The sequence below is a fragment of the Corylus avellana genome, chromosome 10 (assembly GCF_965113065.1).
Source record: "Corylus avellana chromosome 10, dhCorAvel1.hap1.2, whole genome shotgun sequence".
Taxonomy (NCBI): Eukaryota; Viridiplantae; Streptophyta; class Magnoliopsida; order Fagales; family Betulaceae; genus Corylus; species Corylus avellana.
The window spans coordinates 3,777,761-3,794,469 of NC_142499.1; the positions used below are offsets into that span (position 1 = coordinate 3,777,761).

General features: G+C 38.7%; 1 protein-coding gene across 2 annotated transcripts in view; it reads right to left on the minus strand.

The window, feature by feature from the left end:
* Positions 1-16,709, minus strand: part of ABCA1 (ATP-binding cassette A1) — a 42,952-nt gene that overhangs the window by 9,858 nt on the left and 16,385 nt on the right. For both annotated transcript variants that reach the window (XM_059572881.2, XM_059572882.2), the window contains 13 exons: positions 16,245-16,307; positions 9,568-9,654; positions 7,468-7,566; positions 7,207-7,391; positions 5,857-5,911; positions 5,675-5,746; positions 4,894-5,601; positions 4,567-4,745; positions 3,812-4,022; positions 3,114-3,197; positions 1,713-1,754; positions 1,518-1,614; positions 76-203 (listed from right to left, as the gene is read on the minus strand). In XM_059572881.2, coding sequence (XP_059428864.2) covers positions 76-203; positions 1,518-1,614; positions 1,713-1,754; positions 3,114-3,197; positions 3,812-4,022; positions 4,567-4,745; positions 4,894-5,601; positions 5,675-5,746; positions 5,857-5,911; positions 7,207-7,391; positions 7,468-7,566; positions 9,568-9,654; positions 16,245-16,307 — 2,010 coding nt within the window. The remainder of the gene's footprint in view (positions 1-75; positions 204-1,517; positions 1,615-1,712; positions 1,755-3,113; positions 3,198-3,811; positions 4,023-4,566; positions 4,746-4,893; positions 5,602-5,674; positions 5,747-5,856; positions 5,912-7,206; positions 7,392-7,467; positions 7,567-9,567; positions 9,655-16,244; positions 16,308-16,709) is intronic.

The following is a 16,709-nucleotide window of genomic DNA, read 5'->3' on the forward strand; positions in this document are numbered from 1 at the left end:
ACTGAAAACATAAGTACTTCATGGAAGTATGGGAACAATGCACCTTGGAGTATATTGAGAAATGAAAATGCCCACCTGTGCCATGGTGTGGTCAGAAAAGAAAAATGTAAGGCAATATGTTAATGACGCAATTGATAATCCATATTCCAAGAACATAAGGACTGTTGGCAAGACACAACCCCTTCCAATAAACTGATCCAGACCTACAGAAATTTAATACATAACACAAAAGAAACAAAATGAGCATTAATCATGACAATAATGTAAAACACAGTGATGATATAAAAAAACAGTAATTGTTAATCTATACTATAATGCTTTCAAAATGGGAGAGGGAAGGGAAAGGAAATTGAGGACAGTGGGGGGGTGTTGGAATGAAGGAAAGCTACCTTTCCTTTGTTGTTTGGTTTCTAGGATACAGCAGGAAATCAAGTGGACCCAAGGGTAATAGGACACAAACTCTAACGGTTCTTCCTCAACACCCAAATCTGCAAGAAGAAATATGGTGGGCCTAGAGGGGAGGAGAATCCATCCATTTTTGTTTTTTTGTTTATCAAATTTTCTCAACACAGACATGCACAAACAAACAGAATGCGGAGAGATGCCGTCATCCCTTTTTCTTTTCTTTTCTCTCACCCCCTTCGCTTTTCTGATTTTTACTCTCCAACAAAAATAATCTCAAGAGTCAGCTAGGAAGGGAAACTGGGCAAGAAATTCAGAAGTATTCTTTCCCTCTCTTGACATTGGTGAAATTATTATCATTGGAAAGGATGAATTGCAAGAACTGTGCAAAACATCAGTTCAAGGTTTATGTCGCTGCAACAATGGTCTGGCTCCATTGTGGAAGCCACAACTAAGCTTATGGGCCCTTTTTTCCAATAATTCTCCATCTATTATGTGGTAGGTTATTATTTTGGCTATTTATGTCTTTTAGATTCTTTTCATTAGGGTTCGAATGTAGGACCAGGGTTTATTAAATCCTAGGGCTGCAGTTTACGTTGCTTTAGGATATTCTTTCCAACATTATAAAAGGGTTGTAATACTCACATTTGAAAGTATGGCAGATTATTGAGAACATGTCCCCATTCAAGCACTCCAACATCCATGAGAAAAATAATGGATTTCACAAATACCAAGTTGAAAAACATATCTTCATTGATTGGTGATCTCCTTATTTCCATACACAATATTCCCAATCTTTTTTAATGGAAAAAATTATAAATACACTATAACATAACTCAAGAGATGGCAAAAGGAATGATTTTTAAAACATGGGGTCAAACATCTAACATATCCCTAGAGCATTGAAATCATTTAATCTCATCAAACTTTCGACAATGCCAGTAGCTGAATATTTGAAAAAATAAAAAGAAAAGAAAAGGAGAATCTACCATTGATTTTTTTTGTTTTCTTCACAAGTATCAATACGTTCACTTATAATAGTGATCAAAATTAAGCCCAAATAAAGTCTGAATTCATAGTAAGATAAAATCACAAGTGAAAGTTTACGGACATACCAAAGATGTAAAAAAGAACTATCGCAAAAGATGAAGGAAATAAGAAGCTGACGAAGTCCCATATATATGTAGACGACCAATACGAAAGTACAGAAACCTGTGCAAGGATATATTCATATAAAATAAATTCCATAATAGTACTGATGAAACAAATACGAGAAGCCAATTTTTCGTTTGCCCAAAAATAAAACTTACCCCACTTATTAGTTGTTGGTGTTTAGCTTTAACTTCGCGTTCCTGGTTAAGATCGTAGAAATTATTTTGCCAAGGAACAAGAAAGTAGAGAATATTTGCAGTGCAAAAGCTATACAATAAGTTACACATATTCTTAAGCAAGTAGTCACAAATGAACTTCATTAGGCAAGATTTCCATAACAGACTATATTTAAACACAAATAGATAATAGAGGATTAGTGTTGCATGTGCAAGTGTAGTGGCAGGAGAGTTAACCATTTGCCATTATAATTTTCCTTGTCAAGAGATCTTATTAGTTGATTGACCTCCATTAGAGAGTACATTCTTTTAATAAAGTATACACAAGGTATACTTGTCAACTATATTTTTTTCCTATATATATATAACAGTGAGAGGGAGGAAATGTTTTTTTTTTTCCTTATTTTTTTCTATAAAACCCTAGAATTAACATGGTATCATAGCAATAATATACGATTAATATTTTTTAATCCCTTTCTTCTTCAAGGAATTCTTCACCTTTTTTTTCCATTTCTTTCTTTCCTGGCCCTCTTTCCTTCTTGGTTTAGCTCTTCTTTCTGCTCATTGTAGTTTTTCTTATGATTCTCAGAAGACCTTGAGGCCAATATTTTGTGCGCTAAAAGAGAACCCTTGCATCCTTATGCTATCAATTCCTTACCTCTTAGAGTTTCTTTGAACCACACAAGTTCACAAAAACCTTTAAGCCATATGAGTTCCAGGTCATAGAGAAGGCTAAATAGAATATTGACTAGATTTCTAGAGCTACTACGGTAAAAGATAAACGGGTTGTTTGTTGGGTAGAAGTTAGGTTTATTTTTTTTAATAAGAAATTGACAATTTATAAGGGCCCCCCTGTGTACATAGGCAGTATACACAGGAAACTCCTAACTAAAACGAGCAAAAGAAAAATCCAAACAAAACAACAAGAAAAACCCACAAAATCCGGAAAACCCTCAAAACACCAAAAGCCCTCTAACCCGAACCCACACGAAGCATAAACTGATTTTAATTTTAATGTTCTATAGTGGATCAGTTTCCAAAGTTTGGCTGCCTCGACGTGGTTTTACTTTTGAAGAGTTCTTCAAAAGGTTTCCACTTCGTCACCAAAATTGTTGTGTTTACTCTGTTTATTATTTTATTTAGTTTTGGTGATATTGTGTGTCGTTACAATATTTTTGTTGGTTGGGATTATTGAAAAACATGTATTCACCCCCCTCTGGGTGTTGTTTGGGGTCGTTGAGTTAATTTCACACTTCAAGCGACACTTTTATTGTTCTTCTTTTTTCAGATAAGTAGACTTTAAATGACAGCAAATGATGGGGTAAGAAATGCCATACACAGTTGCTAAAGTAGATATTTGAGATGTAGCTTTCTAGAAAATACCTTTACAATGGGAACCGCAAATGAGGCAGGAATGAAAGAGAAGGCAATGCTAACAATAACTGCTGCAGAAAATGCATCAAGATCCTACAAATTTAAAATGAAAATAGATGAATCTTAATGAAGAGAAAAAAAAAAATGAAGGTTTTAGCTGGCAGACACTATAAAGTCTATTGATTGGAGAATGTTTAATGACTTGTGATATGTCATTCAAAAGACAATTTGCATTCTAACACTCTTTCAAGAAGGATGCCTGCTTGACCCTTTCTTCCTAGAGGTAAACTAAAAGATATCTAGACTATTTAACTTGGTGCACTACAATTTTAGAAATTTTCCCACATTCCACATTCCATGGCATCCCTAGATAATCTATCAAATAAAAGTCACAAAATGACAGGAATGCATTAATCAAAATCCCAAAAGAGTCTAGTATGCTACAAGATAACGACGTAATGGAAAATAAAACATTATAAATGATTCAATTCCTAATCCACTTAATGAAAAGTGTCAAGCTTTTTCATGGTAAGGAGGAGCTAAATCATCTTGCCAAGCATGTCGATTTGATATTTCTTCTTGATATTTTCTTTTGAAGGTTTAATGCATCATTCTTTACATATGTGCAAAAGGTAACTTTGTGGCAACAGCTGTCAAATAATCATACTTTATGGATAAATCATATTAAAATGAAAGGAGTAGTGTACATGGCGTTGCAAGCGCTGGCTTTCCGTCATTGGCAAAGGATGATTACGTGTTTGAATTGTCATATTTTTGTTATGCGTAGCGAGCCTAAGAATCGCAGCATTCATTAAATTGATAAAAGTTGGAGCAGCATGCTGACAAGAGCTGTTGTGTAGTACAGTGTACCCTAGACTTCCATCTTCATTCTGGTCATCCATCACAATCGCCCCATACCTGCATGTAACCATGATTACATTCTTATATACACTTACAATACTCAAGTTTATTTCCAGTAATCCATGTTGTTGGATATCCATCTGTTATATTTTTATTTTGGCAAATTGCCGATCAACTCTTACAAGTCTCAAGAAAATTGACTATCATTAGTCCGATTGTACTTTCAGGGTTGAATGACTGTAATACTAATAGTATAAAAATACTGGGATGTACTACTCTCCAAGAAAGAATGTTGTTAATCAATTATTCAGTTATCAATATAAATCCTAAGAATTTCTCTTCTTTTCACATTGTGGATTCAAGGGTTCCTAGTATATTCTACGGCTAGTAGTGGATTCTAAGAATTAACTCGTTATAAAAATTGGCTATAGTCCTTTTCATCACTTTTGTCCATCATCAGAAGTGTACATTTCAGTTCTATTATTACAAAAATTGTTTCCATGACTGTGATTTTAATTTCCATTAGTCATACTAACATCATCTTAACAAATGACAGAAAGTCAAAAAGAATGAAGTAAATCAGATATTCAGGTTAACACACCTTGACTGGTAGGATTCGTTAAAGCTAGACATCAAAAATTCACTCATAGAAAGTAAAACTGGACCCAAAGATGGCCCAGCCGCCTCGATTGCATCAGCTAATGTCTTTTCTGAATCTGAGAATTTATATGTACTTGGTTTAAAGCTTTGAATCCACCCGCCTTCAACATACTGTGCAATCTACAGCATAAATAGCTTTTTAGAGGAAGAAATCACTACATTCTCATACCATCAACAATTAGTTAAATCTACTACTTTGAAGACTATAAGACAAGACATCACAAAGAAAAACAAGGAGCACCAACATGAATTAACGTGACTAACAAACCTCCTTTGCAATAGGCCAGGATAGATCAAAAGGAATTGGACCACCACCACCATCACCACGTAATAGAGGATTAAATTGTGAAGTTGTAAAGGTCAGAGGCCGCTGATCAGGATGTGGTTTGAGCTTGAGCAAAAAAAGTCCAAAAAGCAAGAAGACTGCAGGAATTAGAAGCTGGAAAACAATTGTTTTCCGGTCTCTCCGAGCAGATGTCATCCTTTTTATGAATAATGCTCTAGAATGTTGCCAAAATGTTGACCTTGAAATGAAACAACAGCAACAGCACTGCATACTTAAGAAGTTTATGAAACTCAAAACTGTAGCAAAAATTAAACCACAAGCTCTGCCCACTATGGTTGATATGACCCCAAGAATGCATTTGTAATTTCCATGAAGTTTTGAATACAAATACTTTTTGGGAGCATGATCATGAGAAGCAAGAGAAATCGCAGCATCAGGTAAAAGAAAGCCTTCATTACGCTCAATGCATTCCACTTCATCATAGTCACATCCTGCAACTCTCAGGAATACCTCCTCCAGAGTTGTTACAGATATACCATAACTTTCAATGCCCAGATAGTCTTTGTCCTCACACCCACTTGTTTCAGAGTTACCAACTGATCTACTCATGCAACTTTCAATTTCCCTAAACATACTTTCAAAAGATGATGAAGATGCTAAAGGAAGCTTGAAGGAAATCTCGGTTCCAACCTGCAAGTGAAAGGGAAGATCAGCAGTAGCAACATCAGGTCTATCTACTTGAGTTATAAAGTGAGAGCAGTACCTCACTCACACATGTTGCCGATGGAATATGACGGTGTACAATATCAGAAGCTACTGGGGCAGTAGGTGCAGACTGAAAGGAGGAGAACATAAAGCCAGCAGATAGCATGTCAGTGCTAAACAAATATAAGGAAACAGCCATCCAATGAATGAAGAAGAAAATAAATGAAAATTGGAACACACCTTCACTAGTGTTAGTGTATAACCAACCCCATACTGATGCTTCAAGAAAAGGGAACTGTTGAAATAATGAGCATTCAGAACAAGGAATTTTAGAGATATTTAACACTTTTCATAAACCCAAAGACAATGTGTTGAATTTTTTTTTCACATATTATTCAATTAGTTACAACATTTACATTCCAATAATGGAGGCCAACTCGAAGGGCTCAAGTTTGACAAAGAGCTTTGATCATCCTCAGAAGGACTTTCGGAATGACTGTACCGAGGAATGGTAAGAAGGGGAAGAGCAGAAAGAGGAAGATATTCAATTAAACTGGAGCTTCTTATTTTCTTTTCTTTTCTTTTCTTTTTTTCCTTTTTCATTTCCTTCAAGAATGATTACATATGAAAATAGTTGGCAACAAAGTAAATGAGGAAAGAAAGAAAGAGATAATTTTCATTATACTATAATATAACCTATAAGTAAAATAAAATTGATCAACACACTTCTTAAGAATAAGAATTTGTCAGTTCTCCATGTTTATCAATTCAACAACAGACATATCAATGTGTCATCTTCTAGATCAAAAGCACATTCCCATCATCTCTTTCCTTTTGTAGAGAAACAAAAGCATTAAAGTGAAAAATGTAGTGAAAAGAATATAAGATCCTTTTTTTTTTTTTTTTTTTTTTTTTTTGATAAATAAGTAATTCATTGAAAATTGGAAAGAGGAGCGCAACTCTAGTACACAAGATATATACAAAGATAGGCCCCACTAAAGGTAAAAAGAAGAACATAAAGCCAAAAAAGAATATAAGATCCTGTAAGAAGGCAAAAAAACGAATGACTACTTTCTATCATAGAATGTTAGTCAATTCACCTTCCACAGCCTACAGCAAGGTCGTTGAGCTAACTAGATTTCCTCCACTGGTTGTGATGAGGTCTACTTTCCTTCTAAGATGAATTTCAAATTGATGTACTTGGTTATGATGAATCTTGCAAGTGATGACAGACAATAAAAGCAAGTTATGCTTGTTGGCTTATTTCCTACTGGCCTAATGAATAAGGATCAATTGATAGACAAGAGTCTTACACACTGATGAAATCGCATATGAACTAAAAGTTAAAGAGTAATGTGATGCTAATTGTCCTGTATAACTCATGAATTTTACATAGCAATAAGAATGCATACATAATTCAGTAATGCCTAGGGGAAATAATGAGGCTTTCTATTTGGTTCCGTCTAAGAAACTTGGGCTTCAATGGAAAATTGAAGTATGCCATCTTCTTATCTTGCACCCTACTACGTCAAGGAAGAAGAAGAAGAAAAAGAAAATGAAGATCAGAAATTTATTTATGAGAGGATATACCTTCCACAGCATCTCAATGAACCATTCGCCATAATAGCTATTCGATCTCCTAGTTCATCAGCTTCATCCATCGAGTGTGTTGTCAGTAATATTATCCTGCCCTTTTTTATTTTTTTTATTAACTGCCACGTCAAGCGCATTGAGTATGGATCCATTCCACTAGTAGGTTCATCGAGAATAATAACCTGTAATGACAAAAAGAAGGAACCATCTCAGTAAACGCTTAAGTAACAAAAATGTGCAACCAAATTGTTTCACCACCTTGCTATCTCCGATTAGTGCAATTCCAAGAGACAATTTCCTCTTCATGCCACCAGAAAGAGCCTTAACAGTTGTACTGGTTTTATCAGCCAAACCCACCTGGCCATAATAACAGCAGAAAAAGAACCATCCTACCTTAATTCCAAAGCATAGAAATCACAAAAAAAAAAACAAAAAACAAAAAACAAAAAAACAAAAAACAAAAACAAAAACAAAAAAGGACGAACTCAAATGTTTTACAGTAGTCAAATATCATAGCACATCGGATAAGGGGATTAAATAACATAAAGCAAGCCAGCAGAATAAACAGCAAAAATAAATATACTAAGATCTACAATTTCAATCAACTCCATATGATGACCATGTATGTCATAGAAAGTCCATACTACACAGTATGATGTCTATAGAGTCTAGAACAATCAGTATATACTGTTGCCAGGTACTCTACTTTCCATTAAGATGTTGACCATTCAAACAAGTTGGAAACTTGGTTTTCTTGTGATAATTGAATCATTTTATAACAAACAAAAGCAAGGGTTTACGTAGAAAAGAAAAAGAAATCTAACTCATAGTAAAACCAATTTAGGTATAACCACAGAAAAGAGAGGTTATAGAGGATGAACATCTTTTTTGGATAAATTAATCTTATTAAAAGTGGGACGCAATCCGAGTACACAAAAAGTATATAAGATAGACACCCAATTAGAGAGAAGAAAAAAGCAAATCCATAAATTCTAAAAAATATGAAAAGCAAGAATTAATGATAGCAACCATCCACTCGTAAAGAATTTTGAACATTATAGCTTTTATCTCTACCAATGTTCTCTCATAATCTTCAAATTTTGGAATTGTACTCTCTTCAGATACACCACATCACGCAAAGGGAAGCCATCCTCCAGACTTCTAAATTACAGTGACTACTACTAAACTTGCCTCTCCAAGTAGCCAATAACTCCACCCACCCAATGGGGCATTACCCACTTTATCCCAAAAAGAGAGAAAACTAAAACCCACAAGTCTCTAGCTATGTCACAGTGGAACAGAAAATGATTGAAGGATTCTCTGCACTTCTTGCACAAGCAACACCAATCCATCACTATAACGTGCCTCTTTCTAAGGTTGTCCAAGGTCAAGATCCTCCCTCATGCTGCTGTCCAAACCAAGAAAGCTACTCTCGGATGAGCCTTATTTCTCTAAATGCTCTTCCAAGGGAAAGAAAGATCAGCAAGGGGCTAAGCGCATGATAAAAAGATCTGACCTCAAATGTTTGCCTTTTGGAAGGGATCTAACAGATCCTATCCTCACACCCTCGATTGAACCTAATGGAGTAAAAGAGATTAACGAACAAAATGACGATTTCCAACTCCCAATCATGCACGGATATGATAAAAGTAATGTTCCACTAACAGGTATTATTCAGGAATAGCATATGTTCTGCCACCGAGGCCTCCTTGAAGCAAACAATATTAAACGACACCGAGAAAGCTTCCTTCAAAGTCTGATCTCCGCACCATACGTCATGCCAAAACCTAATCTTAGACCTATCTCCCATCCCAAATCTCACAAATTTAAACCACCCATCCCACATGCTCTCATATATGCTTCCACCACCAATTGCCACAAAGCCCCCCTCTCTATGGCGTAACACACGTCATTTTCCCAAGAGAGCTCAGTTTTTTGTTTTTTGATTTTTTTTTTTTTTTTTTTTAAATACATAAATAAGTAATTCATCGAAAGAACCTATAGGACAGAAACATTTCTATCTAAATGAACAAGTCACGCAGTTTCTAAATAAATTCTAAATTGTACCAGGCTTTATCTAAAGGAACAAGTCATGAGATTGCTCAATTTAGTTGTATATTGTGCCAATTCAAATGGTCGGGGACCACATCTTTAACTATTATATTTTATCCACCAAGGAGAAACATAATAAAAGGGGAAACGTTCCTTCACAGTCTATCATTTAGCATTAGCAAATATCAAACAATTCCAGGAGTCATAGACCTGATAGTTAAAAAAGCGCACAGGAAACAATAAACATTTGAGAATACTAAACTAACACAAGCAAGCAAGACTCTAGTAGAGCGAAGAGGAACTCACTTCATCAATCATATCTGTAACAACTCTCTCCAAAAATTCTTCCTTCACACCCTTCAATATAGCAAAAATTTCCAAATGCTCTCTCACCTGGATAGAGTAATTCATCTCATCAAAACTAGAAACCAGGGTATATAAGTATCTAGCAACTTAATTAGATAATACCATTGAATAAGACATTGCTACTAAAGAAAATGCATTCAATAAAGATCAGATAGCTAGAGCTAAAAAATCGAAAATATAAGATGTTCTATTAGCATCATGGAAGTCATTATCTGCAAGAAAATCAGCATAGAATATTATTGACAAGGGTAGATTTAAGATTCATTAGAGCAATTACTTACACTATTATGTTAGAATATAAATTAAAATGATTAAATTCACCATTTCCTATTAACTTAAACGATTGGTACAACTAGTAATGTATATTCATTACTTCTGACATTGTGGTAACAAAAAAACCAAGCATTCAAGGTGATATCCATTGCAAAGTGAAAAATTGAATTTTATGATGTATCTGCACAAGACCTAAGAGAGTGAGTGCCTACGCTGTATCTTTTTTTTTTGATAAGTAAAAGTCATTGTATAAAAAGCGCAAGGGGCGCAACCCATGTACACAGGAAGTATACAATAGAGCCCACTACACGAGCTTTAAACTGAAAAGGACGCACATAAATCTATAAATTCCGTAAGCGTTGAAGCTTGCGAAGAAGACCCCAATATCCTCCAAGAGAATAGAGTTTGTAGCACCCTTTGCTTCAATGCTGTATTGCCCATTTCATGATCCTCAAAGCTCCGCGCATTCCTTTCTCTCCCTAAGGACCACATTACACACAAAGGAGCCATCCTCCAAATGTGCACGGCTGATCGCTTTCCCCTTTGCCCTCTCCAACTTTCCAAACATTCCTTCAAACTCCTCGGCATCACCCACGTTATACCAAATAGCTGGAGTATCATATTCCATACCTCTACAGCAACTTCACAATGCACTAAAAGATGATCAATAGATTCACCACTCTTCTTGCACATACAACACCATTCTGTCACAATGATGTTCTTTTTTCGTAGGTTGTCCAATGTTAAGATTTTTCCCATAACCGCCGTCCAAACGAAAAAAGCCACCCTCGGAGGAGCTTTACTCTTCCAAATAAGCTTCCACGGACCATCTACCGGGCCTGGATTTAACTTCACCTTGTAGAAAGACTTCACCTCAAAAATTTTCCTCTTCGAGGGAAACCAACAAATTTTATCTACCCCACCTTGCCTTACCTGTTGTGAATACAGCAATTCGAAGAAACTTGAAACCTCCTCCAATTCCCAATCATGAACAGGTCGAGTAAATCTTACATTCCAATATATAGCTCCATTTATCCTCTCCATATTCTCCTCTACCCATACCTCCTTATCACATGCAATATTGAACAAGGCGGGAAACAAATTCTGCAGAGGTGCCTCCCCACACCACACATCCTGCCAAAACAACACACGAGATCCGGTTCCCACCTCGAATCGTATATGTTGCTTAAACTCATCCCACCCCCTTCGGATACTTTTCCACAATCCCACCCCATGTGACCCTCCTACCTCCTTGGTACACCAATCACCCCTCATCACCTCATATTTTGTCTCCACTAATTTCCTCCACCATGTATCTCTTTCATGTGCAAATCTCCACAGCCATTTACCCAATAAAACTTGATTAAATTGTATCAAATTCTTTACCCCTAATCCCCCCGCCTCCATAGGCATGCAAATGTTGGACCAACGGACCAAATGGAATTTGAACTCATCTCCGACACCTCCCCATAGAAAGTCTCTTTGTATTTTTTCGATCCGTTTCGCCACACTCACTGGAATTTGAAACAACGATAAATAGTATGTGGGTATACTAGATAGCGTACTCTTGATCAACGTTAATCTCCCCCCCTTGGATAGATACATTCGCTTCCACCCTGCCAATTTCATCTCCAACTTCTCTATGACCTTATTCCATATAGAGGGGTCCTTATTCTGAGCCCCCAAAGGTAGCCCCAAATATATAAATGGTATTGAATCAACACCACATCCAAGTATACTTGCCAATCCTTCTACATCTTCCACCACCCCTATAGGAGCAATCACCGACTTTGCTAAATTTATTTTCAACCCCGCAACCGCTTCAAAGCACAACAACAAACAGCGCAAATTCCGAAGTTGTTCCACCTTTGGCTCACAAAAGATAATAGTATCATCAGCAAAAAGTAAATGCGACACTTCCATTACCTCATCAAACCGCGAACCCACCGAGAAACCAGCCATAAGCTCTCGCTCCACCATTGCCTTCATCATCCTACTAAAAGCCTCCATCACCAACACAAATAAAAGAGGTGACAAAGGATCCCCTTGTCTCACTCCTCGAGAACTACCAAAAAAATCTGCCGGTGTTCCATTAATGAGCACTGAAAATCGTACAGTAGAGACACAATGGTGAATCCATGCTCTCCACCTTTCCCCAAACCCACATCTCTCCAACATGTATAATAGAAAATCCCCGTTGACATGATCATAAGCCTTCTCCAAATCCAATTTGCAAATAAGACCAGGTTCCCCAGATCGAATCCGACTATCCACACATTCGTTCGCCATTAAAACAAAATCTAAAATTTGCCTGCCTGGTATAAAAGCATTTTGGGTTTGTGATACAAGCTTCCCCATTACGGAGTTCATCCGGCTAACCAACACCTTTGAGATTATTTTATACACTCCGCTTACCAGGCTAATAGGTCGAAAATCCTTTATGTCCACCGCCCCGGCTTTCTTTGGGATAAGTGCCACAAAAGTAGCATTAATGCTCTTCTCGAATTTACCACTATCATGGAATTCCTTGAAAACAGCCATCAAATCCTCCTTAAGGACCTTCCAACATTTCTGATAAAACGCCATAGTAAAACCATCCGGTCCAGGTGCCTTATCACCCTGCAAATTCCTCACCACCGCCCAAATCTCCTCTTCCTCAAAATCTCTCTCCAGCCACATTCTCTCCCCTTCCTCAATAGAGTTAATATGTTCCATCAGAGGGTCTAATAATGAGGTTGGTCTCGCCTGACACTGCTCAGAGTATAACGCTTTATAAAAATGTACAATGTGCTCCTGTATAGCTACCGGATCCTCGGTCCTTCGCCCACCCACCATCATTGCCGCAACCGTGTTATTTCTCTTGTGTGAGTTTGCCAACCTATGAAAGAACTTCGAATTCCGATCGCCCTCTTTTAGCCACAATGCTCTAGATTTCTGTCTCCAACTCATTTCTTCGTGTAAGAGTGTCTTCTCTAAGTTTTGAGAGCATTCCTCTCGCTGAATCGTCTCCTCGTCCGTTAATTCTCTACTTTCTATTATTCTGTCCAGCCCACCCAAAACCTCCTCCAACTCCTTTTTACGTTTGCCTATGTCGCCGAAAATCTCCACATTCCATTTTTTGAGGTCCCCTTTCAAAGCTTTCAACTTACTGGCCAGCACATAACTAGGATTACCTTCGAAGGAATAGGAATTCCACCAATTCTTTACCTGCTCCACGAACCCCTCCGCTTGTAACCACATGTTTTCGAACCTGAATGGTATCCGACCCCTTCTTCCAGCTCCACACTCCAATATCACTGGAAAGTGGTCTGATATTACTCTAGGCAATCTTTTTTGGCATACATCTGGATAGTGTTCCTCCCATTCTGTAGAGATCAAAAATCTATCAAGTCTGGACCCTGCACGCCTATTAGACCATGTGATCCGCCCTCCTACCATTGGAAGGTCGATAAGCCCATGCTCAAAGATGAAATCAACGAAATCGGTCATTGCTTGTGTTTGTCTTGTAGCCCGTAATCTTTCTCCAGGATTGCGCACGATATTAAAGTCCCCTCCCACACACCACGGTCGATCCCACACATTCATTACACCTCCCAGTTCATCCCAAAAATTGCTTCGGATACTAGCATCAGTTGGTCCATACACACCCGCAAAAGCCCATTCAAAATTTTCCGTGACACTTCTGAAGACACAGGCTACTACAAAATGCCCTACACATTCCTCAACTTTCTCCACCACTCGTCTATCCCACATTAACAAAATACCTCCAGATGCACCCATGGCTCTCAAGTACAACCACCCAACATGATTACACCCCCACACACTCCGAATCACCTCCATATTGATAACCTCCATTTTTGTCTCCTGTAGACACACAATATCCGCTTTCCACTCTCTTAGTCTCCGCCGAATTTTTGCTCTTTTCTCCGGCTCATTCATACCTCGCACATTCCATGAAATTATTTTTGGCTTCATTGACAAGATTTTCCAACCCTCCCGTTACCATTCTCGTTTCGCGATCCTTTCACATCATAGTTCACTGTGTTTTCCAGTCGCTTTAATTCCCGACTAACTCGATTCCCCACTTTAGCAATCCCCGGGTGTCCAGTGCCCCTTCGCCCATTTGCTCGATTGTTCTCGATGGCAGTAAACAGTGCCAGTAACTCCTCCTCATGCCCATCGCACTTGAGGCCCAATTCTTGGCAAAATTCTAACACCCGTTCTAGGACCCAATCCGGAGACAGCGGTGTATTTTCTCCCACTCCCATTATGGCTAGAGGTGAAATATCTAATAATTCTTCCCCCCCCAGTTCGTCGAGTAGACGGACCCCTTCTATTTCTGCACCAACCCCCTCACCCACAACCAAACACTGCTCGAGCTCCCTCACCTCTCCCATAACTTCAGCTTCCCCTCCTTCAGACTGCTCCATATATGTCTCCATAGCCAAACTCATCTCCCCGGGTATTTTCGCACCTTCTATTTCCTGAACTGTCGCCGGTAAGTCTCCGGCAGGAGTTCCAGTGATGTCAGGTATTTTCGAACACTGATCCTCGGGCTGACCCACAACTCCAGAGACTCCCAAAATTTCTGTGCTCCCCTCTTCGGCTCTGTCTGATGCTGTCGCCCCCTGCTCCACCACCCCTGGTGCCGTCGTATCTCCAGTCGCCGTCGCTGGTACCATGGAAACGTCACCGGCAGCGTCTGGACCGTCTCTAGTCCCTTCTTCGGTCGTCTCTGTCTTATTTTCAGTCTGCCCAGATGGTCCATCCTTCTCAGCGGCTTGCTCTGTGCCAAGAGGTTCCGTCAGTTGCTCATGCGTTCCGCTCCGATCAGCCTCCGGCGAACCTGTAATTGCCGGCAGAGAGATGTGGTCACTCGCATCGGCGTGTTCTGTGTCAACATCCTCCTTTTCTTGCTCCTGCGTCACCTTCTGGTCATCAATCGACGGTATTGCACTCACCGGTTTTGGGCGCCATCGTCGATTTCTAGTGGGATACCGGCGAACATATATCTTCCGATACCTGTTGATAATCTGCAACCTTGTGGGCTTATCAACAGGCTCTATAACCATTTTAGTGTTCTCAGGCCCATTCGCATTCACCCCATTTGGGGCCCATTCCTGCAGCCCATTCCCCACTTTGCTCTGGCCCAGCTGATTCGCCTTCCCCTTATTACCCCAGCCCATTTCCATTTCCTTATTCCCCCTGCCTATCTCCATCCCCTTGTTCCCACCGCCCTGCTCCAGTCTTTCTAAACAGCTGGAAATCTGTTTTTGTAAGGAAAGCAGAATTTCCTTAATGCTCGTGATATTCTCCAGCGTGGGTATCGCCAAACTTTCCTTTTGCTGCTGAGCGTGATCCCCGTTCGTAAACTCCATAATTTTCGCACTTTCCTTATGACTATTCACCCCCCCCTCACCGGCTGCCTGTGAACCGGAGGTGCCGGTCGTGCTATTTTCCCCGACCACCACTTCTGAATATGAACGCCGGTTCTGAAGTTCCTTCTGCTGATTTTGGGGCCCCACCGGTGACATCTTTGTGGTCCCTCCGCTCTTCGGTTGCATCTCTTTGGTCTCTTTAGGAGCCTTGCTGGTTTGGCTCTTTCCCTCCGACTCCTCCCCATTGATCACCCCTACTCTGTTCTTCTCAAAATGCAACTTTAGTCTCTGCAATTGCGAACGGCAATCTTTCCATCCCTTCCCTTCATACCCCTCCGGTATAATCACAAAACTTCTCCGTCCCTTCCCACCATATTCCGATAACTCCAGATAATTGCCGTGGGAATTCTTTTTTCGCTGCATCACATACGAAAAACTACCAAAGCGAAAAGTCCTCCAATTGTCACGAATGATCTCAATATTTGTCAAATAGTCCCATGCACTCACTAACCAGAAGATAGTTGGCCATGCCATGATCACATCTCGTGTTTTTCCCCGACTCTTCTCCGCCAATTGGACTCTGCCTTGCACATTCGATCTAATCTCAAAAGATTTAGTTTCTACGTAGAAGTACCCCAGATAACCCATTTTTCCAATCAAAGTTCGATGTTTCTCAATCTACTCTACCGGAATTCTGCATAAAAGGTATCCGGCATACAAGATTGTGAAGCCTGTTTTCTAGTACAAGTGAGAAGATTAAACATGCAAAACAATTTCTAATGATCATGTATAGCATTCAATTTATTGGACAAGCTTCGTCATTCTGTAACAACTGCCAATCAAGGATCTAACTTGAAAAAAAAAAAAAACTTCATGTTACTATCTTAAGAATACATCTTAAAGCTATTACAGTTTCAAATATGTTACTATACGGAAAATTGAAAATGAAATATGCTTCTTACTTACGGTCAATTCTGGAAAAAGAATATCATTTTGAGGGCACACACCTAATCCCTTCCGTATCTCATCCTGCAAAACAGATTCAAATTGATCACAAGATCAAACAAAAATTCAACTCTACTTCCAAAAGAATAGGGCAAACTTTACCAAATATTAACAAGAATAGATTGCTAGTAAATGGTTTAAATTGTGAACTCCTAAAATTAACAGTGTAAGCACCACACATTTGCTGGAATGAGTAAATAATACAAATGATAAGATAATGGAGCATGCCAGTTATAACTATTATTGGACGCTTCAGCAGTATAATCAAACCAAAGATAAAAGATAAAAAAGAAAAAAAGAAAAAACCATTCTTTGAACACTGCTTCATAGATTCTCATGTCAAGTTTGACTCCTTAATAGTTACAGAGCCTGTGTGCAACACAAACTCAATGGGTATGTACAAAGCTGCATGTAGTGAACAAATAA